This window comes from Nyctibius grandis, chromosome 9 (genome assembly GCF_013368605.1).
Source record: "Nyctibius grandis isolate bNycGra1 chromosome 9, bNycGra1.pri, whole genome shotgun sequence".
NCBI classification, from domain to species: Eukaryota; Metazoa; Chordata; class Aves; order Nyctibiiformes; family Nyctibiidae; genus Nyctibius; species Nyctibius grandis.
Window position 1 is genome coordinate 43328886 of NC_090666.1, and position 23904 is coordinate 43352789.

A 23904-nucleotide genomic window follows, 5' to 3' on the forward strand; every position below is an offset into this window, starting at 1 on the left:
CACACATCTGCACGGTTTCTGCTCTACGTTGACCCCACTGCTGTCCCAGAGAAGCTGGCAAGATGTTCCTCCCCCTTTACAGCACGATGACAGACGTCTCTCATGATGCTCAAGCCAACACCACCTTGGAACCACGCTTCCCCTCCCACGCGGCCATGCCATGGCACGGAGGAAGAGGAAGAATTTGCAAATATTGACTGAAATTCTGCGAGTCAGGAAGAAACGCTCGCTCCCTCCCTGGGGCAGGCACACCGCACTGCTCCACCTCCGCTCCCAGGGACGGTCCTGGCAACGTTACTGGTGATGCACTGTCATGGGGGGGAAAGTCGGGACTCCCACCGCCGTGGAGAAGTGGAATAAGGTGATTGTGAAGGAGTTAGAGGGAAAAGGATCAGAGAGGCAGGAGGAAAATGTGCTCCCAGAGTTTCAAAATAAGGCACTCTTTAATCCAGTAACGAACACGACTCCTTGTACTTACTCAAGCACAACATTTCCCTTAAACCGTTGCGTTCTTGGGTTGAGAAATTAGGAGAAAGTGAACAACTGGGATATGCCACGGCCTCGGAGAGCTATGCGAGGCACCCAGCCTCGGTTACCAAGGGTTACCGGCTCTCCGAGCATGCAATTGTCCAGCAGCCACTAACGAACGGCTCCCGAATCTCCCCAAAGAAAATAACCTGCATGGCTTATGTAAAAAGCAACTTTTTTCCTTTTAGTTTTCAATGCAACTGAAAGAAACCGCAGAGCACAGGCAAACACCCTGTGCCATTAATGGACGTAGCAGGAAGAACTGAACCAGCATCCAAATCACAACAATCAGCACAGAGATGCACAGCAGAAGATTCCTGTTGCATGCTTCCACCCCTTCTCCAAGTGTCAGCTTCAAACACATTAATAAGATATTAGACTTATTAGTTATAACTAAGGAACAGGAATGATACTACATGTGACCAACAGATGGAAGAATAGTTTAGACACCAGCTTAATGAAAGCAGCTAACAATTAAAACGAGGAGATAGACACAGTGCAACCTCAAAAGTTAAAGGGGAAAACTGAGCGTGTAATTTGCATAAGCTGACTAACACTGTAGGACTAAAAGAATAAACTAAAACCTCTTGGAAAACAAAGCCTGGACTTGCTATCCCTCGTGAACCACACAGGGTTCTACATTTCAACACAGACTTTTTACTACACAGATGAACAAGGCATTAATCTGCTGTTAGGTCACAATCCAGCGCTACCTGCAATAGCAGTTTCTTCTTGTGACTACAGGGCAGTGGGGCATTTCAAAATTAAATTGGAAAGCAAGTATCTAAGTGGCCTTACAGCAATTAATTGTCTTCAACCATGATGGGAAGGAGGGCTGAATACCCAGAACGTTTCCATCCTCCCTCACTCCACACGGTCATTCTGCATTGTGCACTCCTAGATACGCTTCCCAAGAGGTTTATTTAGGAGTGACCAACAGATGGAAGAATAGGAGTTTAGAGGAGTTATTGAGGGGACGGACCGTGGGCACAGCCACTTCGCTGCCGCGAGGCAGAGCCATTCCAGCCTTAACCAGGGCAGCAGCTGAGAGAAAAGGCGGGGGAAAGCGTCAGCTTTCACAGTGAGAGACCTGCGGAGTCACACGGGAACGTGTGTTGTGTGCTCCAGCGACCTGGGAGGGGAATCGATAACAAAGCAGTAGGGTTTGCTGAGGGCAGAAAAAGCAGAACCGACCTCAGAGCATGGTGAAGGATCTCACCGTGCTGAGGGACCGACAGCCAGAGGAGAGCAAAATCATACAGGAGGAAAACCAGTCTGAGCTGTGTAAGTGCAGGGAGCAGCCCAGCATCAGCCATCCCCACTCGGGACACGGCGGCCGTGCCTCTCTGGGAGCTCTGGAGAACATCAGCCCAGCTCACGGAGGGGGCACAACCAGAGGCACCAGGGGGTCCAGCACCCCGTGCTGCCATGCGGGGCTGGCTCCCATCACCCGCTCCACAAGGGCACTGGAGAAGCAGAAAGAGTCACAGGACAGAGGGCAGGGGGGACGGGACATGGATTAAGGGACTGGGCTCTTTCACGTCAAAGGCAATTTTGGGGAGATATGAAAGTTTTATAAAAAAACCATAGATCATATTCAGAAGAGCAATGGGATCAGCTATCCAAATGTGGAGAAGTACCCTCTGCGCAGAGGGCTCTGGAAAAAAATAGTAGGAGTAATAGTAGATGAAAAGCTCACTCTTAGACATGCTACAAAAAGGGCTGATCCCATACCAGGTGAACACTAGAAAGCTGTAGAGAAGAGAGGAAAAGTGATTATTCCAGAGCTAAAGAAAATGTCTTTGAATGAGAGACATTAAATAGTTCCAATGTTTTTGTTTCTTAAAAATACATATGGGAAGTGATTTTATTGATGTGTGCAAGCATCTTAATTTTGAAGGCAGGATAGTGGATACTCAAAATCCCTGTTCTAGAGAAGCTTGGCGACTGCGACAAAAAAACAGTAGACAGAAACTGAGGCCAGGCATTAAATGAACATTAACTGAGCAGGGAAAGGGCACCAAAACCCAGGGGAAGTATTTTTGCTGGCATAAGTGTCAAAGGACATTTGCTAACTTCTCATTAGCTTCAAACAGGCGAGGTATCCTCTGAAAAGCTGTGCCTCCTGAAACGTCAGCTGTGAGGCACAACGCTCTGTGTGAGAGAGCTGTGTGGGGCGCAGCACGTACCCGAAGCTGAGGGGGAACCTGCTGGTCTCGGTCTGTGACGTGCTGATAGAGCATCCAGCGTGGGGCTGAGGGCACAAACCCCCGGGGAGGCGGCTGCGATGACATGGTGGGGACAGCGTTTACTGATCCCGAGTCGGAAATGGCTTGTGGAAAAAAGAATCCCTGAATATAGTCAACACCTGAAAACAGTCTGCTGAGGTACTTCACACGCAGGAAATCCCCCCGACTCTTGTCCATTGCCACACAGCTCCCCTCCAGCTAAGCACAGCCTTTTTCACAAGCAGCAGGTACTGCTGAAGGATGAGACTCGGCTTTGAAGATGGAAATTTGAATGGTTTAGAATTACTGTATTAAGAAGAGCAAGTATTTCCAAACACCACCTGGAAACCAAAAACGTCCCCTTCACTTAACTGCCGCTGGTTTTGCCCCGTTGTGTCAGACTGAGAACGTGCGCTGCTGGAGGAGCGAGGGGATGAGTGCTGCGAGCACTGCTCTCGTCACCGAGAGTCAGCCTCCTGACGGAGATGGGATCAAGAAAACACCGACTTCTTAATGTGCATTATTTATTTTTGCCACCATTGAACTCGAGACGAACCGAGAACAGGAAGATAAAGCGCCGCCCGCACACTGCCAGGCTCATTCAGAGCCCGACAGCACTCGAGGCGAAGGGGGGAAATGGCACCTTTGAACTGGGATGGAGCCGTTAGCGAAGCATCTCTTCCCCATCACCTGCTCGCTGCTCAACACCTACGTGTGGCGGCTCCGTTAATTACCAGGTTATCAGATCCGTCACGGCCGGGCAGAAGCTGAACGTCTGGCCTACAGAATAAGCACGGAAGAACAGCCCTGAGCCTCTCCCCGCAGCACCCGATACGGAGAACAACGCAGTAACAGACTGCGGCTCCGAGGGGCTGCAGCGTGGGGGCCGGGACCCCTTTTCCCAGGGATTTTTGCCGACAGCTCTGACATCCCCACGCCGTAACGCAGAGCTCACGACACACGCTCCAACCCCAACTCGGCCGAAGGACAGGCACGTCCGACAGCCGCTCCCGTCCCGACACAGGGACGGCCGCTGCGCGTGGCGAGGGACTGCGCTGCTCTGCAGCACCAACGAGGTGTCCTGGCTGATTGTAGCCTAGAACAATCATTTGCAAGGAACAGGCAAGGACGCAGAGCCTACTGCAGAAGAGCAGAACCGAATTACACCCCCTCACCTCACATACAGCCTTTTATCTGTCTGCGTTATTGGCAGCTCACGAGTCAGGCCACTAAGTGCTTATAGTTCTCAACCTCTCATCCACGTTGTTTCATTAAAGCGTTTTTACTACTAAAGCTTCTTACTAAAAGCCAGGAAAGCAGCGCTTCAGTGACCCACAGACACGAGAAAACAGCATCACACCAATAACTCGTTACAGAGCAGGGAGTTAAATTGTTCAGCGAAGTACCACTGCCTTGCGATGGCAGTACGTCTTTCCACAGACGCTATTTTTGGTGCTTGACAACACGGAAGCTTTCCAATATTACCAGCTAATTGGTTTACTAAGCAAACCAAATCATTAAGCTGGAACAAAGATGCTTTTTGCCGAATGCGGCTCTCTGGACCCGCCAGCGACCCACACTTACACGGATGTGCAGTGGCTGGTCCACAGCTTCGTGTGCGGGCAACAGCCATCGCCGTGTGTGTTACGTACCTCAGACTTTTATTCAGTTTCCATTCTATAGGAAACACTGGAATAAACAGAGCGAGCTAAAATTCAGACTTAAGATTCACAGGGCACTTTCAGCAACCATTTATAACTCAACACAAGGATATTACATCGTATGGGAGATCAGAAGACAAAGTTGTTTGAATACGGTACTGCTCGCGTAGCAAGAGCCCAACTCTATGCTGTCTTGACGCATTTATCCTTATGTAGCAGTTCCCAATAGCAATCTATTTTGCTTCTCATTTTTAAACAGAAAGTTCCTATCACACGTGGCTGTAGGTAGCAGCTGCTCCCGTGTGTGCCCTCCGCTCTGCTTTCAGCCACACAGACCACAGGCACTCCCGCAGTTACGGAGAAGATCCACACTGGCCATCTCACACCCACCTGCTTTACTGTACATACAGGCATCTTTGCCACGCATCGGGGCAGCTTATGGGCCTTGTGGTTTGCTTTTGGGAGGATTAAAATCCATTTAAGTGGGAAACAAACTTAAGGAAGCCTTTAGACATATCCTAAGAAATACAAAACACAATTCACGGCCAGCACTACGGGAGGCTTACACATCACCATCACATACATCACACCTTTCCTTACTGCGATCCACACCCGCAGCTCCTGCACGCTGAGTACTCTCCACTTCCCCGAAATAATGCTGTGAAGAGCAGGGAAGAGTACGCAAAGCATTTAGTACAACACAGATGGAGGCGATGTAGAACAAAGGTGGTAGGAGCCAGGGGGAGGATAAGCAGGGAGGAAACGGTAGGACCGCTCACCACAGCAGCAGCAAAACATTCTTCCTCTTAATCCTATAAATATTCCCCAATAGTGGGGCACAACGAAAGCTGATGTGCCCAGCACAGCATCTTCAAACTTGCGTGAGAGAAAATATGGAGGAAAAGTTTACCAGAGCATGCTTAGTTATCTGTCTTGATCAGACAAGTTTGTGGTGGAGCACGAGCAGATGTAGAGCAGATCTGGAGTAGGAGCAGATGCAGATCAAGCAGATGCACAGCTAAACAAACACTTGACACTCAACAGCAACCTCTGCTCGAGACCTGAAGACTCTTCCTAGGTGCGTGTAACTCCCCTTGGTGCCCCCCTCTAAAGAGGACGCCTGTCTGTCCCGGACCACGCGCACACGTACCATACCTGGTTCAGACTCTGAAAAGGTAATTAACGCAGTAAGAACAGAGGATGGTATTGCAACTTCAGAGAGCAAAGCAATGCAAGACTGTTTTACATCAATGACAACCAAAGCCAACGAGATCTGTTAGCGAACGCTCTCCAGAGGGAAGTGGTAATGGCCACAGCGTTGGCGATTCATGTCAAGAACATCAGGGAAAAACAAGAGCAGCACGGGGTTGCCTATTTCTGTGGTTCACTTCCAAACTCGAAGAGTAAAAAACTAGACCAAAGAGCTCACACAGATCAGGTTTTACACCCCTTGAAGGTAACAAGGATTTACTAGGTGTACAGTGCTATACAGAAGTACTTCAACCATCACCAGCAGAGCTTTGCTACTCCTCCCTTCCCAGGAGAAGGGATTCCAGGAGTACTTTGATGTGAGAGGGGGCACAGTCCTTCCTTTCAGCCTGGGGCTGTGGCCACCCCTCTCTGCAAGAGTGTCATGAGCATCACACCAAGAAACTCCTGTGGTGAAAACATTGAGAGAAAAGTAAACTGGAGTAAACCTAACAGAAAGAAATTAACACGTTCTATTCTACACTGCCTTACTTTCCCTTGAAGGTAACTGCTGGTCTACAGAGAGCGTAGGTTTGGTTTTCAAAGGAAAGATTGAGGGGAATGAACATTTCACACCATTCTCTGCGTGAGCTAAGAACCTGTATCGGAAGAACCCAGACACCGTGTGTTCTGCACCCCTGCCCAAAGCCCTCCCGCGGGGCATGAGCCTCATCCCCTCTGCGGTGGGACGGGACAGGACGGGACGGGACACCCAGCACGGGCAGGCGCGGGGGCTCCTCGCCACGACCGGCAGCGCTGAGCCGGAGAAGCTGCCAAGGGAACGCGGCACAGAGCGTTGGGTGCGCGCTGGAGCACCCTCGGGGCGAGCCCTGCCCGGTACCGCTCGTTAAACCCAGCGGACGGGGACCCCCGGGAGAGCGGCACCCCGAGGGCGCGGGCCGCTCCGTCCGCGTAAATCCCCGCTGACCTCCTTCTTGATCATAATTAAACGCATTAAGCTCCTTAACCTCCGAGGAACAGCGCTGACCCGCGCCGGGCGGGGGCACAGCCGGGGGGATGCGGGCGGGGGGTCCCGGGGGTCGCGGTGTCCCCCCCCCGCCCCGCGGCGATCGCGCATCCCCGACGCGGGCGGCGGCGCGCAGGGCGCTCCCGGTCCCCGGTCCCCGCTCCGGTCCCGCTCCCGGTGCCCGCCCTACCTGCGCACAGCGAGACGGCGGCGCCCAGCAGCGGCAGAGCCGCCCGCAGCGCGGGGCTCCCCGCCCGCCGCATGCCCGCGCTCCGGCGGCGGGGCCGGGCCCGGGGCCGCGTCCTGCTGCTGCCGGTCCCCGCCGCCGGCAGCCGCCCCCGCCGCGCCGCGCCGGCAGCTATAGCGGTGCGGGGAGGGGCCCCGCCGGCCCCGCCCGCCCGCACTCACCTGCCCCGCCCGGACCCCCCCGCACCGCGGCTCCTGCGCGGCCCCTCCGCACGGACCGGGGCTCTGCTCGCCCCCGGGCACCCGAGACCGGCGGGTCCCGAGGGTCCCGGGGGCACCCCCAGCTCCCGGCTCCGCCGAGGCTGCGGGGAGGGCTGAGTGCCGACAGACACAGAACTACCCCCCCAGGGACTTCTCCTCCTCCTCACTTTTTAAATTTTTATCAAATACCCAGTAGTGGGTTTCGGCTTTTTTCCTTCGCTGCTTCACCAGGCTCTGACCAATTTTTCACACACAGCAAAATTCTGAACTGTTTTCATTCTGAAAACTGTTTTCATTCTGCACTGATACTGAAGAAATCAGTATCTTGTTATCTCTTCCCTATAGAGACCCCCCAAAACCCCACCATCTCCTTACAGCCCGGATAGCACAAGCAGCCCCGAAGCTCTCTTACACACTACAAACCACAATGACATCTGCTAAGCCATCATGCCTCTCTAACACAGAAGCCTCAGTAGTACTTATGGGTATCATCACAAAAATCAACTCAATTTTAATCAAGATACAATCAAGCCTATTCCCGAGGTGGCAGAGGAGCAGCCTGTGCAGTCTCAGCTGTCTTTGGGCAGGTGTTGCACATGCTCCATGTCTCTGTGTTTGTTTTAAAGTGAAAACACCAGCAAGAGCCCCATTCCCCACACAGTTAGATGCTCCTCTAGGTTTTTATTACTGTCATGTAACACTTTATTGTTCTGACATCTCTGTCAAGCCTTTCAGACTTCCCCAGACAGTAGCTCCTAGCAGTGATCTTTTTCCAGTTTTTTGAACACCAAACTTAGTGACATTTGTCAAATCAGCTTTTTGCAGCCTACCTTGTTCTACGTGGTATTTCCAAATGTGCTGGCAGAGGTTCCATAATTGTATTAAAACCCTGGGGGGAAAAAAAAAAAAGAAATCATCACCCTCTGTTGATCTTATTGATGTACTTTCCCTTAAGTATTGATTGCAGGTCACAGCACCAGCCATAATCACAGGGTCTGCCCTAGCTCCTCACCCAGCCGTGTCTCCCCCAGACCTGCTCCCTGGGCTGCTGCCACGCGTGTTTCAGCCAGGGTTGTTCCAAATGCCTTTTGTGAGGCAATTAATTACACTTAGGGAGCTCCAGCAAGGTCCTGGGATTCGGGAACTCAACGCATGCCAGTGCTTTGCTGCTAACATTAGGAAATTAATTTAGGCTTCGGTTCAATTAAGAGTCATGCTGTGGAATGGAGACCCGAGTAACCTGGATGAAAGCCTGCCCGCAGTAAATGCCAAGCACGTGGACGTGCTGATGCTCCCACTCCAACCCCCGAGCTTAGGCACCATGGTGAGGCAGCCCTGCCCACGTGGGACCCAGAGCCTTGGATCCTCCCTCAGAACCTGCTTTTGGAAAATTAAGCAGATCTAACTCAATGCTGTCAGAATATCCCAGAGGAGTGCCCAGCTGTGCAGAAATAAAATCAGTGATGGACACCTGGCCACCCAAATATATCCAGGGAAGGCATTCAGGACTTCCATGTCACCCCATCATCAGTTAAGACGTCATAATTCCCATTGCATTTATTACAATTAAGTCCAACATGTTGACTACTTCACAGCAAACACTACAGGTCTATGTAATATTACACTCAACTATAACACAGCAGCATATTATATACCTTACTGCTTTATAAATAATGGAGAGTGATTAGAAAATACATGCCAAGATCTAATTAAAAAAAAAAAAATGCAGGTTTGGGTGTCAAAGCAATAGAATAATAGAGGAAAACTTTGCAACCACTTCCCTCCTGAAAGCATCGAGTTAGTAACTGCTCTCTGACTACGGCTCGGCAAAGAGCTGTTAAGCCACACGTTACTTTCCCGTAGCTCCTCGCTGGCTCGTGGGAATGCCACGAAGGAATGTCAGAATCCTCACCAACACCTACCTACTGCTGATCTGCCTGACAATCAGACAAACATAACGCTGTTCTTGGCAAATCCATGTTTTCTTTCGTTCCTTTTGAAGACATACAAATAATTTATTTGCTCAATGCTACTAGAAAGTGTAAATAGATCTCATTCAGACTCATCTGTTTCACAGCATGTAATTATTACTTCTGTCTTCTTGTTTGAAGACATACAATTATGAATTATGTAATTAAAGGTTATACTTCAGTTTTTAAAAAAAAAAAATCTATAGAACACATTTCCTCACATTTTACAGAAGAGACAAAGGAAACTATCTCCTGTGCTTGTCAAGAACAAGAATGAAAGCTCATAGAAGTTTGCAGCACACATACTTGCAAAAAATCTTAATAAAATGTCATTCTGGTTTTAAATAAACATTTCTGATTAAAAAATGGTGAGCTATTTATTTGAGTAGCATCTCTTCCCTGAAAGGGTTGTCAAGCACTGGCACAGGCTGCCCAGGGCAGTGGTGGAGTCCCCGTCCCTGGGGGGATTTAAGAGCCGTGTAGCTGTGGTGCTGAGGGACATGGGTTAGTGGTGGCCTTGGCAGTGCTGGGGTAATGGTTGGACTCGATGGTCTTAAAGGTCCTTTCCAACCAAAACGATTCTGTGATTCTATGACCTCCAAATGCGCTTTTTATCTCACTACATAAATAAAAGGGCTTTAGCACAGCACACGATGGAAGAGCCACGCTCCACGTGCCCACCAGCAGTGCCACAACCAGACTCCGTGCGTCCCAATTAGCCCATCCTCAGTGCACCGTGGTTTTTATTAGGTGAAATCTGTGAATGTTCATGTTTTTTAGTTTGATTTTCAGGAAGGCCAAGTGCCTGACCTCGCGGTGAGGCCAGGGGGAGCTCAGGTTATAAACAGCTAAACACACTTGTGGTGTGTGTGCCACCTACAAGGAATTACAGGCTCGTAGCGGGCACACTGCTGCCAGAGCTCGCATCGTTAACCCTCGCTTCGATCACACAAGTACAAGAGGTGGTAAATGACTTTTAATGCACTGCTGACAAAGACTTATGGAAACAACAGATAGATGGGGAGGGGGTCAAACCAATCCATCTTTCTTCTTTTACTGGGAGTTATGAGAGAATACTGATGATGCATTAAGGCAAGACAGTTTCAGTGAAAGATATACTTACAATCTAGTTCCACTGAAGTGGACAGCAAAAACTCCACCCAAATTGAAGAGAATTTATCCATCAGAATGTAGCATCCACCCGTTTGAACAAGTAGGAATAGAGGTTGCATCTATCCAACCCCCCCCAAGAGATGAGATTATATTATATTATATATTATATTATATATTATATATTATATACTATATACTATATACTATATACTATATACTATATACTATATACTATATACTATATACTATATACTATATACTATATACTATATATTTTACGTGTTTCTTTACACAATTTTTTAATATATATACAGTTTGAAATAGGACATCGAGGAGGACAGAGGGGTGGGACAGTCCCCTCTAAAGATGCCTACCCCGCTCTTCTGGACGATGTTTGTTCTACTGTTTGGAACAAATGTTTCACCAATAAAAGACAAGTTTAAACATCAACTAATGACCAGTTTGGAGACACAAGCCATATATATACATGTATGTGAAGGCTTGTTTATGAAAAGCAATGTTGCAGACACTTGCATGCCAAAGCTGGTATTTTATCTGGGATCTCAGTACAGATCTAATAGAAATTTTAAGGCCAGTCCTTAAGATTGGCCTTAAATAAGAAATTTTAAGGCCAATCCACAAATCAATCCGTATTGCTTAGAACATGGATATTGGCAGTATATTTAAATATCTGACAAGTTTTTCCATTCCCCCCCTCGTTTATATTGGTGTTTATGAAAGAAAAGCAGTATGTCAGAATGCTGATCACACTGCTCCATCACACCTATCGGGTGAAAGGCTCTGCCCAGCTTCTTCACACATCCCATGGCAATGCTGCCAACGTTACCTATGGTAAACAAGGTAAAACCCCTCGCATGATTTAATACTGGTAACGCTGTGTGTCTTCAAAACACACTGGAGACCTTTTGTTTCCATCTATGCCATTAAAAACTAATTGTCTGGGCACTTCATCTGCTATTACAGTCTGTATTATGCGATGTCTGCGAAATCTGGAACAACACATTTCAAATTGTTGGGTTTTAACCTCCTTCAGCAGGTTTCACGTAAATAAATGGCATTATGAACCCATTCTTGTTCTCTCAGCCCTTCTCTCCACTCCCTTCTCTGTAGGTGTTTGCCTCCAGCCCTCAGCCCCTGCTTAGGAAGCACCCCAGGTCACCACCACACGCAGCAAAGCCCATTGCTGAAGCAGCAGCACGGACTCCTAAAGGCCCTTGCACAGAGCTCGTGCTCTGAACATTGGCCTTTTTTTGTTTTCCAAAGATCAGCAGTGTTGCTTAACTCTGCAGCCACGAGTCTGGTGAACTGGCTGGGATGCGATAAGAGTAGGAAAAAGGACAACCTGAATTTAAATTGAACTTCTGTGATTTAAAAGTAGGATCCTCTACATGTGTTTTTATTCCTGTAGAAGAATGAGAAGGAGCGAGTGCCCTCCCTCCTCCTGCCACTTCCCAGAGCCTCGCTCGTGCAGGCAGAAGCAAAACACTGAGTGGAGGCAGAAGTCTCTATGAATGGGCCACCGGCTGAAACAGCACTTCAGGAACTACTAAAATCACACCTAAGGGCACAGGGGGAGGAGAACCAGTCACTCACATCTTACTGTGCCTCTAGAGCATTCGGTGATTCGCAGGTTTGGGTCCCCAGTCCTCCGTGATCCCTGATCTTTCACCCTTTGTCTCTCATCTTCCTCAGGCCTTTGACACACCAAACGCCACTGAAAAACAAAAGAACAACAAAACAAGGGACGGAGGAAAAAACAAACCCACCACACTTTGAGGCTATTGTGAGGCAAACGTGCTCCCAAGTTGGATGTTTGCATGGCATGGTTCATAGTGGGACAGAAATAGCGTATCCTGGGGATTTAAGAGTCTTTGGAAATGGGTAACACCACAAAAACGTTTGCCAACTGGAAGGACTTCTAGGGTTGGCTGGAAAACAAGAATTTTGTTTTGTAATTTGTTTTGCTCCACACCAGGACATAACTAAGACCTACTGAAATTTTGTGCAAGCAAAACAAACCAAAATCCATAGACAACCCAGAAGGGACAGCAGGTCAGTGGTTACCACTTACCTTGGTCCTCTGCATCCCATGCCAGTGTCCTAACTGCAGCGCCGTCCTGCAGCCTGCCTCCTGCTCTGTTCATCCAGAAATGCTACGAAACCTTCCCAAAATTGCCATCAGAATGACACACTCCTGCAAAGACATTATACTGTTGACAGTGGCAATTAGGAAAAGAGTAAAAAAAATTCCCAAACTGTTCCAAGGACCATTTTACAGTTCTTTAGTCACCACCACCCCCCCCAAACGCTGCTTTCTACAGCTCTGAAATCCATTAAACAGTAGCCCATAAATCCATTGAAAAGTTCATATTAACCTGAGCGGGTGCCTTTGGTGCAGAGGGTGATGATGGAACTTCTCGGAACATCTCAGCATCACTCAGACATAAGACGTGTCCAAGGAGTGAGCATTAGTGTAATTAAAAAGCTCCCCTCCGCTCCTCACCTCTGTTCTTGGGTGACTGGCCGGGTTCTCCTCTCTCGCCATCCCAATGCTGGTGGTGCCACCTCCTCCTCACCCGCTCTTGCCTTCCTCCTCCCTCCTTCCTCCCAGTTGCTGCAGGGGAGATGGCGGCAGAGCCCGAGCAGGACGAAGGTGCCGACTCAGGTGCTTGGTCCTGGCTCCCCTCTGTTCCTTCTCCAGCGTGAAGTGTGAAGCACAAGCTAAGCCCAGGCCAGCTCTTCAGCGTGTGCTCTGCTTCGTGCCCGACCCAACGCAGCACGGACTTGACCTTCCATCCATTAATCACCAGTGAGAAGGACCAGCAGAGACCCCTGCTCCGAGGAAGACAATTGGTAGAGATGTTCCCGAACCGGTGTCCTCACCAGTCACAGAAGACAAGACCTTCCATCTTCCCATCCCTCCATAACAATAACCCTGGGCCTTGGATCAGGTCGGGGTGTATCGGGCATCATGGCTTACTTGGTGTATTTCCCATGGAGAGTTCCTGGTGGCCCGTTGTGGAACCATCTCCTGGGGGAGCGAGATGAGAGATTCGCCAGGAACAGCAAAAGGAAAACTGAACTGGTAGCTGCTGGAAATGGCCAGAGGAACAAAGGGGAGGAGTAAAGGAGAGGGCCAGAGCCTCAGCACACCCTCACATCCCACCACAGGCACCTGCCCGGCAGGGGTGGATGTACAGTAGGAACGTTTTGGTCAAGAACAAGCAGAGATATTTATTAGATCTGTAGGTATAAAGCGAGTCCTGAGGAGCTACACCAGACTGGAGGAGGGGACGGGTACACCAGCTCTGGTGCTGCTCTGCCAGGGCTACACCTCCAGGTTTACACACACCAGTACGCACAGAGCAGCACACAGCAACGACTGGGCTGGAAAGGGGGACGCTTTTTTAAAAAACAAAAACAAAAACAAAACAAACAAGAAAGTGTCCCAAGTCTGACGGCTGGCAGGCACTTTGGTGTATGGTGTCACAGGCCACCGTCCCCAAGAGGACCACGCCACGCTCCTGGGCCTCCCAGCAGCCCGGCTGGTACAGAACAGGCTGACCCAGCGAGATGTCCCAAAGCCCTCGGAGATCCCTCCTGCAGACTGTACACAGCTCTCCTCCACGCGGGACCTGGAGGGAGCGAGGCGAGCCCGTGACCAGTGAGAAACTGCACTTTCCACAGAGAAGGTCCCAGCTTCTCCTCCACGGGTACCAGAGGTCCCTCTTACAGCCTCTTCCACGGTGACAGCCTCTGTCACAGCACATCATTAACTCTACATCTGATAAAATGCCTACATTTCCCACACAAACCTTAGCTTTAAAATGTAAAAACGTATTCTCTGCTTGAAAAAGTTCAACTTCTCTCTACATAAACGGAGCAGCACCTGTAACATCCTTGTTCCCCTTCCAGTGCCAACCACTACGCCAAGGCTCATCTTTTTGCACAGCAGACGTTCCGCCCTGCAGGGAAGAGAATTCCTCCTCGTCCCTTCCTATCAAAACAGTTTAATCCAGGTAAATAAAAAAATTCTGGAAGGCTTGATATGGATTTTTCATGGAAAATTCCATCACAGAGAAAGTTACAGAGAAGTGGGAGGAAGCCTTCAGTGACTTCACTCCAGCACCACCAACACGAGTCGCTGGGCACGGGCTGCTTCAGGCAGCAGTCCCCAGGACACCAGCCACAGTGCAACAGATCCCTCACCAGAAAGCCAAACGAAAGCAACAACCTCCCCGCTCCAAACCTGCAGCACCTCCGTTTGCTGCCCAGCCTTCCTCCCGGAGCTGGCGGGCGGTCACACCTACCCACAGCACAGCCAAACCAGACGGTGCTACTCGTGCCATTGTATTTCTATTTTACACGCAGGGCTCAGGCACGGCCAGGCACATTTGGACGACAGCACCCCAGATCCACACTGCCATGTACAGCGCAAATCCGCCAGACACATGAATAATTCAGCTGCAGCTATGGCACTGCTGGTGCCATCTGCGTAGTGATAAATGCAACAACGTCCTTAATGCGGCAGATTATATATAAGCATTCCAAATCTCTTTAGAAGATTAGATTTTATGGGGGTACCAGGGGAACATCGATTAATAAAGATGCTGAAAAAACAGCGTGGGAGGTGGGGGTGTGATCTTCACGCACATCGCTTGGAAACTCTCCCCTGCAGCCCAAGCCTTGGCACCTGGAGGGGAAAAGCAGCAACAGGTTTTCTCCTGTGACTGTCCAGACACTTGAAAATGCGGTTAAACACCACAGACACCACTGATAATCCCGCACTGGCTGTCACCGAGTTCCTCCTTCTCTGCTCCCAGGTTCAGCACCCTCTAGTTCCCCCAGGACTGTTCAGAACGTCGCTATCTCTGCAGGGGTTTGAGAGCACCGACCCTGGCTATCCTCAGCAGTGACTATACATTAGGAAAGCACAGTGCTGAGTGACTTATCCCTAAACCAAGGGATAAGAAATTGCTGAGAAACTACTACTTATGATTATTTTCTACTCAGTTTTTTGGATTCAAGTTTGCCAAATAGTCACCTGATTAAAAAAAAAAATTAGTTAACATTTCAAACAGTTCAGTCAAAGTCTGGACCCAAAATACTTCAGTTAGCAGGGCATGGATGTGAATTTATTATAAAATAATCCCTGAATGTTTCGATACGCAAGAGGAAGCTACGAGCAGCAGCACCAAAGCAAATGACCTTGCCCAGCACGTCGATGAGCGCCCAGGAGCCCTAGCACGGGACAGGCTTTCTTACCCCGCCAGCAGCTCGCTTGGGTAATCTTCTTTACCTAACACGGGATAAACGGGATATCACTGGCGTGTTTTTATGGTTTGTGCTTTTATCTTTTAGTTGGTTACCCTGCTTTACACACAGGGAGAGCCAGGACTCCAGTTTTAATTCATGCTGAAGTTCCTCACTCAAGCCTGTATCCAAACTGGGAAGAGGCCAGTGGCTCCCAGAGCCCAGCCCTGGAGAACCACGCGCTCCCTTCCGCTGGCCCCGCATCCCGCTGGCCCAACTAGTCCTAGCACAGCCGGCGGGCTGGTACCCAGCGCTGCCCCGAGACAACCCACATCCTCAGAGCCAGCAGAGCAAACCACTACCGAGCATACAGAGCTGCTTCCAACAGAGCTCATGTCGTTCTGCACAGACAGTGCTTTCCAGAAGATGCTACAGCACAGAGATGGATCAAGTATTTAACACGACCAGCTCCCCTAGTATCTACTAAGGTGCTGTGACTCAGCGTGTCAGCATTGGAGAAAGGCACCATAAATTCAGCCAATGGCCAGAGCTGTTGTTAATCATCAGCACAACAGACCGGCTCTCTCCTCCAACACCTGCACTGGAAGTGCTGGAGAAGTGAAAGCTCAAATTAAAAAACCCAACCGTCCACTTTGAGCGGACATGGCACACTGAGCCTTCACCTCTGTCCCTCCGCAGAGCCACCTCCCCTCTCGCCCTCCAGCCATCCCTGGCTGTCTGCACCTCTGAGCACTGCAGCAGCCTGGGACCCCCCAAGCAGCCGCCTCACCTCCCCTTTGCTTCAAACACCCGTGCCTGCTCCATCACGTAACTACACGTGAGAGAAACGTGTGTGTGTGTGCACCAGGCAGCCAGAACTAGAGAGCTTCAGCAACACTCCATCAGCAAGTGATCGCTGACACAGGGACTCATTCTGCAGTTGTACCTGTCACTACTCACGTCCCTTCGTGCAGCATCTCCAGCCCAGCAGACCGAGTCACCGCAGAGATCCTGTCCCCGCGGGGCTGCAGCTCTTCCACAGTCAGCCCAGCACGCACCACACACACAAACCAGTTCAAAGCAAACCGGAACGCACTCAGGCAGCGGAGCCTTTGACTTCCTATCACAAACTAACAATAAACCCTAATCAGACCCTGCTTTTCCCGTGTTTTTGCAGCACTGGCTCTGCTCAGGTTCTCAGCAGGTAGAGTTAAGAGACCGAGCAACTGGCATCAGCTCGGCCTGCTCTGCAGAGCTGCTGCACCACGCTGTGCTTCAGCCCCACGCAGCACCTACCCCACGAACACGGCTGGTATTTCTGTGCTAGAAACAGAGCAAAAGAAAGGCAGCCACTCGGCTGGAGGAGGGCACGGGAGACTGGGCCTGAGAAGGAAAAACTACAGAGAAACAGGACAGCAGAATCTGGAGGACTCAAAGCAGAGAGGGGAACCTCAGAGAGATTTTTTAACCCAGAGAGGAAACATGTCCGAGGGGCTAATGACTATCCAGGTCCTGAGACTACCTGGAGGATTTTAAGCCCATGGGTAAAGGAGTTCCTTCCCAAGGATGAAGGGCACTGTCACTTCCTAGTCACGCTTCCACTTGGCGTAACGAGAAAGATGAGAGTATCAAGAGGTACAGACAGAGAAAACAGTTCCCCACGGGGCTGGGGGATAACACACCTCCGGCAAGGCACGCTCTAGGACGCAGCTGATGTCACGGCCAAAGACAGCACACCAGTTCCTGCTGCACTATTCTGGGATCCAGCTCAGGACAGGAAAATCACGCCCAGACAAACAACTTAACAGCCTCAGCACCTCAGTGTTCCACCCAGTATCGACCCGGCCGGGCTCCGCTCACCTGCGAGCACGTGCCTGGAGGTACCCGCTGCCGCGTTAGTACTCCTCCGTTACTAACGGGCAGGAAGAGAACTAAAACACTCTTTTGTTTGACTTGAAAACATTCTATTTAATTTATACAAATAACTACTAAATAGAAAAAGTAGATTAAAACAAAATAGTTATTTTTCTGGCAGAGTTTAAATGCATATTATATAGCTTAGAAGAAATAAAATGCATTTTCCCCACAGCATTCGTGACCTAAATTTCTAGTTAATCCCTCCACTGCGTTCCTCTTCTAGATCAGTAAGATACTAGACACAACGTCGTGTGGGTAATGGCTATATGTATGCTCCATATTTGAACTGAAAATATGTTACAGACCACACACCTACAAATGTGAAGCACTTAAAAGGTGACTATCGAGTTGTAATATGGTAATACAGAAAACAATTCATGTTTCAGGTTATATTGTGTTACAAAAACATCTGTGTAAGAAATCATGAAAGAGGCCACATAAAAATAAGCTTTAACTTTATGCACTTATTTTACAGTTTTAAAAAACTGGCAAGTGCACTAGTAATAAATAATTTGCAAGTTTTGTATAAACGAGAAATTCCTAATGTTCAGCATTATTGTAAACATCAGTACACATGTAAAATGCAGCTAAAATCTGACAGTTACATTTTCAGTTTACCAAATTCATTTCCTATTACTCAGGCATAGATCAATGTAGTGTACAGCCAATCATATTTTTGGCAAGTCATGTCATTAAAATTAACAGTGACAGTGCAAGTAAGGAATGCAAAGAATTCCTAGTGCAATAAAGAAGAGAAGCACAGGCAATATTGCTGATTAAAATTTACCACTTCCACGTGTTCACCCTGGGAGTGATTAGGAAAATTAAAAAAAAAAAAAAGAAAAAAAAAAGAAAAAGCTGTTCAAAGCCATTATTTAATGCCCTGATCTTGTCTTAGGATTTCTCTGTCTTCCTTCAGGCCACTACCTTTGCAACAGTACATCCAGCGTGAGTCCTTACAGCTTGACCATGTGTGAAATGCCCGTCGTAGTCACTGAGCAAAGCCCGCACGGCTCCGCTGTCCCCAACAGACGGCTTGGTAAGAGCTTCTGCCTCCACAAGTAGCCACGTGGGGACCAACCGTACAAACCGCCCGGCCAGACTGCTTCTGAGCCAGACAAATGCCTTCCTGTCAGGAGAGCACCACGGGGAGAAGGTCAACAGTCAGCTTTCAGTTTATCTAAGGAATTATCAATTTTGGTCAAAGTCTTTTTGATTCGCAGGGCTGTTAGTCTCGCTGACGGGTTCTGATACCAGCACTCTTTCATCAGCTTGGCAAGAGATGTTAACGTCTGGGAAAGAATAAAACACAAAACACGCACGTAAGTACACAAATCCCAAGCCAAGAAAGCGCTAGATTGGGTTAAGCACTAACACAATAAGGTTTTATTGCCTTATTAATACTCAGTTCTCAGAGTCTACAGAGAGTTTACTGCTGTCTATCAAACAGACAGCTTTCACGTGTTGGAAAAACCCCCAAGTTGGATAAGCTGGTTAAACCAAGAGAATAACTAGATAATGGGGTGACTGGAGTGACAAGCCAGTGTAATTAAAAAAAAAAATGGAGTTTGGGGGTTTTTCCTAATTAAGAGAACACTTTACAGAACCTCTTTTCAATGAAACTGACTTCTTGCAATGCAGGAAGCCAGAGAAGGTGCAGATGTTGCTGTCTGTGATTTCACCGTGCCCAGCACAGTTTTAAGTGGCTGGGATTCACCACTGCCTGCTCCACAACCCAAACCTGAGGGATGGGACCCCTCGTCCTCGCTGGCCCTGGCCAGCTGCACAGATTCAAACTGACCTCTGTAGCTTCAGTAATAAGGAACAAAACAGGAAGGTCAACCTGGAGAGTCCAGACTGATCCTGATGAAGAAAAATAAGCTCCAGCACCAGCCTTTCAAAAAGAACAACAGCCCCTCATCCTGTAGGCAGGAGAGAGACCAAAATTCTGTTCTCAATCTGCACGCTTATAAGCCACAGAAAGGCCTGCACAGGCTACCCTGCCCTTAAAGAAACTTCCCCTTGGGGAGAGAATAACAACATGGGAAGAGCAGCTTTAGAACAGTTGTTGTTAACCACGCTGCTAAAAGGCTAATCTGTGAGCAGCTCAGACTTAACCATCACACGTTTGCTCATTGTGTTCTCCTCCTGCTCCAAGATGAAGGTCCACACCAGCATGCTTCTGAAATCTGTGCAGGTAACACTCCCGACAAGTAGCACTGAGATCATTTCAAGTGATAACTGAAAATAACTCCTATGACTATTTCAAAAGAAAGGTCAGCTCGTATCTTCTGCAAACCACCCCCAAGGCCCACCCACTCACGGGGTCTGAGAACCATCTGTTGGGAATGTTCGGCCTTTGCTGATCTACACAGACCACTTTTCGCATGTCTTCAAAGCTGGGATCGTTTGGAACCAAGTCATAAAAGGGTGGTTTATAGTCCTCCACGATACCTGGCGAGACACAAACAAGGGAGACGTTATTTAATGACCGTGCCAGTGGAACAGCATTTCTGCACAGAACAGACGAGCCAGGAGCACAAAAATCTTTTAGAAGTCAGCACCAGTGTCAAGCCGTTCCCTTACTACCATAGGAACAGCTTTTTCTACCCAAAATGTTAATTAATTGGCTGATATTACAATTCCACAAAGTAAGAACTATATCCCACTCTGCAGGTGCTTGAGCTGAAATGACAAGAAATAAATTCACCTGCCAAAAGGCCACCTTCTACAGTGCATGGAGGTTTACTGACTGCCACAGAACTGGGATTTCTACCAGCAAATGTAGAAAATTTAAGGTCTGCACTGTGGTTTTTAATAGGCTTACCACACACTTTGCATGGTTTCATGATCCCTGAAAGAGCCCAATAAGCCTGTCAGCATCTGCAGACCCTCACGCTGGTGCTTCAAATAATTGTATTTCTTGTTATTAAAACGGTAAAGTACCCAGGGTAACTGGCACCACGTGCCACCACAGAGCCAAACACCCAGGAGCCTGGGGCACCCAGTGTGTGAGTACATTTTCTAGGATTCTCCACTGAAAAGTGAGGTTGTGTGTGCTCTCACAACTCGTCACCCAGCTCACATCAAACTGGCAGGCTGAAAAGCCTTTTGCCTACTCTCCAAGGCACGCATGCAGCACTCTGTTTCATCAGTGGATTACGCTCACAAATGATCCACAGGGAGCTCAGCTTTCTTAGGAAGCCAATTTAAAAACTGTTGTTCAGAGACAGGCATTTGGGTCAGCAGCTTGGAAAGAATACCGAGCAAGTGAGGCGCTCTCTGTACAGCAGAAACACGGGCAGGCCAACCTGAAAACTGCTTTTTGGCAGACTGGCAGCTGTTCCACAGTCAGATGTACGTGAAATCCAGGAGAACTTCTGTTGCTTTGGCTATACTGAAGCTGAAAAGAGGTTCTCAAACTTTGCTGCAGCAGTTGGGATTTAGTTTTCTTGTTCTATTGGAGACGAAGACCAAAATCCCATAGATCCTGTGTAAAAATCTGTAAATCCCTGTCTGTGAGGGCCAGCTGAAGAGAGAAATGGTCTTCAGGGAACTACAGCTCCCTTAGAGAACAGCAGGACAGTTCAGAGGTGCGGCTGCCCAATGCAGTCACCACACAGTGCCCAGCAGGCGCAGGGTTTAGCCCTAGGGTCTGCTATTTCCACAGGGTCTTTCCAAAGCCCAGGGTATATAACTGGCCATTTCAAACAAGACATACAGAAACAACCATGAGAGGACCCGGGTGCAGCCTTTACTCCAACAGAGTGATTCCGACCCATGGCAGCCAGCGAGCCACTGCAACCTCTAGCCCAGCCTGCTCTGCTCGCAACGCTGCCCCTGACCCGTGACACGCTTCCCTTGGCCCTGTCCCGGGACAGCGGGGAGACCCGAGAGCCGCTCGGCGCGACCCACAGCTCGCTGCTTTCCGGACAGATTTAAGGTGACTTCTGTAATTTACAACATATTGTATTTTTTTCCCGTTGGGGTTGCTGGCTTTTTGCTACTCAAATCAACTACAACTCACACGCACAGTAGCATTTTCTTCACCTTTATTCCTCGTTACTTTGTCGGCTTGTCCTACACGTGCACGAAGCCAACTGTTGGAGCAACGCAAGAGCTACACAAACACCTAAGCAACGGGCACAGCCCCACGGACACGATGATCGCACCCCACGGGTGGCTCTGAGCAGTAGCCATCTTTCACCCTCTGGTGCTACTATTAAAATTAAACAAGATCACAGTGCTGGGAATGACAGGGAAGATTCGCACGGAGCAGCACTGCGAGTGCCAGGTACCAGGCAAGGAAAGATGCAAGGCACTGTACTCTAGGAAGGGAGCACATTCAAAAGCTGTGAGCAACCACTCTGCAAGGAACAAGCACTGGTCTATTTAAAGAGAGTGAAATACTGATTTGGGAGCTTAAATTGTGTTTTTAAACTACAGAGAGAAGTGCTGAGTGGCTCCTGCTACAGCACAAAGATGATACACAAGTACTCTTGGTTGTGGCGAAGGAGTTTCCTACCCCATGTTCCTCCACTAAGCCACAACAGAAGAGTACTGAGAATCACTGTGTCATCTTGAGGACCATTAGATAAGTTAAAAAAAATTAAAAATGTAAAAATACACATTAAAAATTTAAAAATAACATTTTTTTAAAAGATCAGACTTATTAGTCAGATTACAACCACTTCAGAGGCTCCACGAACTGAAGTACTAAACCAGGCTGACTCTCTGGAACAGGCTCTGCGTTTCCACCCAGTAAATGAGATGACACGTCTCCATCACCATGGGATAGCAGCAAAAATTTCTAGCACGTATACCTGACAAGTGCCTCTAGCCCAGCTAAGATGCACCACCACCCAGCTCCCACCAGCATGCTACCTTGACCTCAGCACGCTCAGTCCCAGTGCCAGTCTTACCACAAACCAAACAGGGTTATCTGAGTGACCACCTGACCAAGTAATGATTTCCACACAGCCAAACACTTGGATTTCAGAGAAAACGTTTACTCCTTTCAAACCAGTGGAAGGAAATGTAATTACTTATGGCAACAGCCAGAAACACTGAGCAACTGGAAATAAGTACTGTGGAAATAGTATCACCATCATCTTAAACTTAAGACTTTATTGACATGATCAATGTCATGATGTATCTGTGTTACTGTGGAATTAGTATCACCGTCGTCTTAAACCAGTGTCATGATGTGTATGTGTTACTGTTAGAAGTGCTTCCACGGTGGCACTGAGCTCAACCTGAACCAAGTGACTGAAGCATTTACCCATCGTCTTCGGCAGGTCTGCAGCCCGTGCTGAGTTTCATCCCACCTTGGTGACGCTGCCAGCACAGTCTAGGCTCACTAGTTTACAAGTAGCCCAGGTAAGTTGCCTGTGAACTGCAGTTACTGCAGCAATACATATGTCCAAAACTTCAGCACATGTGTATATGTATATGTGTTACATCCAGAGATGGTGACTCCACCGCCTCCCTACCTACTGCCTCCTCCTAGGTGCTGGCTTCCCTTCCCACCGCAGCGAGCGTCACCTATTGCACAGTGAATTAACCAACCCCTGCCCAGCAAGCCCATCATATATGGGGTGAACTACAGTGCTCACAGACTGCTGAGACCGACAAAGTGCAGAACATAAAACTGCACTGAGAACAACGAAGTTACAGCTTAAATTCTCAAGGCACTCACACTGACGTGAACTGCAACCCAGAGGTCTCCAGCTATTGGGAAATGCAGTGAGCAAGCCTTCACAACTGCCTACGACATACATTTGCCAATAAACAGAGTACATCGTAACAGAACACTGTGCATTCACGAGACTTCCCTCCTTTCTCAAATTAACCACACACACCTTCACATGAGATCATCCTCACGCTTCGTGATTCAGCTGGCACATGTTCTTCTATCAGAACAATACCCGTTCCTTTTGCTGCACACCCCTTCAAGTAACTCCTCCGACAGTGAAGGGAGAAGGAAGGTGAGGTCATGAGCTCAGCTCTGGCCACCCCACAGAAAGCCTATGGAAGTTTCCTTCTGAAATGCCTATTCTGGTTCTCTTCAGAGCTATCAAACCAAGCTCTCGGGCTTACAAGGAGACTCAAGTTAGCAACCTGAGCCTACCTGATGCATTTTGCTACCTCCAAGTCAGCTTTGTTTAAGCACCCCGTAAGTATCCTTGAGAAGGCAGGGGCTTTGGGCAGTGCTTCAGGCCCCAGGGAGTCCCAGAGCAAGCTTGGAAGGTCTGCAAGTCTTCTCAGAAGTGCCACCTTCCAGCAGCCTTCTCATGACAAGCCTCACAGCAGTGTTTCTGGAGACAACTAGCTGCCTGTGGCTGCTGTGCCGAGAATGACCCTGAACAAGGGAGCAAGACCTTTTGTTTCCCCCCCCTCAGTTAAATTATTTTGGCCCCCAAACAGATGAGTTAAAAGGTTCATATTTAGAAGCGGTCCTGTACTTTAACAGAATATTTGTCTGGTTCTAGCGCTGCTGCACACTCACCCATCCTCTCCCCCCACTCCCCATGGTCCAGTGTAACACCAGT

General features: G+C 48.8%; 2 protein-coding genes across 2 annotated transcripts in view; both read right to left on the minus strand.

Moving 5' to 3' along the window:
* The window catches only part of ACVR1C (activin A receptor type 1C), a 29086-nt gene extending 16027 nt beyond the window's left edge, over nt 1-13059 (minus strand). Inside the window, exons 1-4 of the mRNA XM_068408292.1 lie at nt 12687-13059; nt 12255-12377; nt 11777-11897; nt 7910-7968 (exon numbers count right to left, since the gene is read on the minus strand). Of these exons, the coding sequence (XP_068264393.1) occupies nt 7910-7968; nt 11777-11778 (61 nt within the window). The 5' untranslated portion in view covers nt 11779-11897; nt 12255-12377; nt 12687-13059. The remainder of the gene's footprint in view (nt 1-7909; nt 7969-11776; nt 11898-12254; nt 12378-12686) is intronic.
* A 4335-nt stretch (nt 13060-17394) lies between these two features.
* Nucleotides 17395-23904, minus strand: part of ACVR1 (activin A receptor type 1) — a 57388-nt gene continuing 50878 nt past the window's right edge. The window contains exons 9-10 of the mRNA XM_068407419.1: nt 19677-19807; nt 17395-18645 (exon numbers count right to left, since the gene is read on the minus strand). Coding sequence (XP_068263520.1) covers nt 18511-18645; nt 19677-19807 — 266 coding nt within the window. The 3' untranslated portion in view covers nt 17395-18510. The remainder of the gene's footprint in view (nt 18646-19676; nt 19808-23904) is intronic.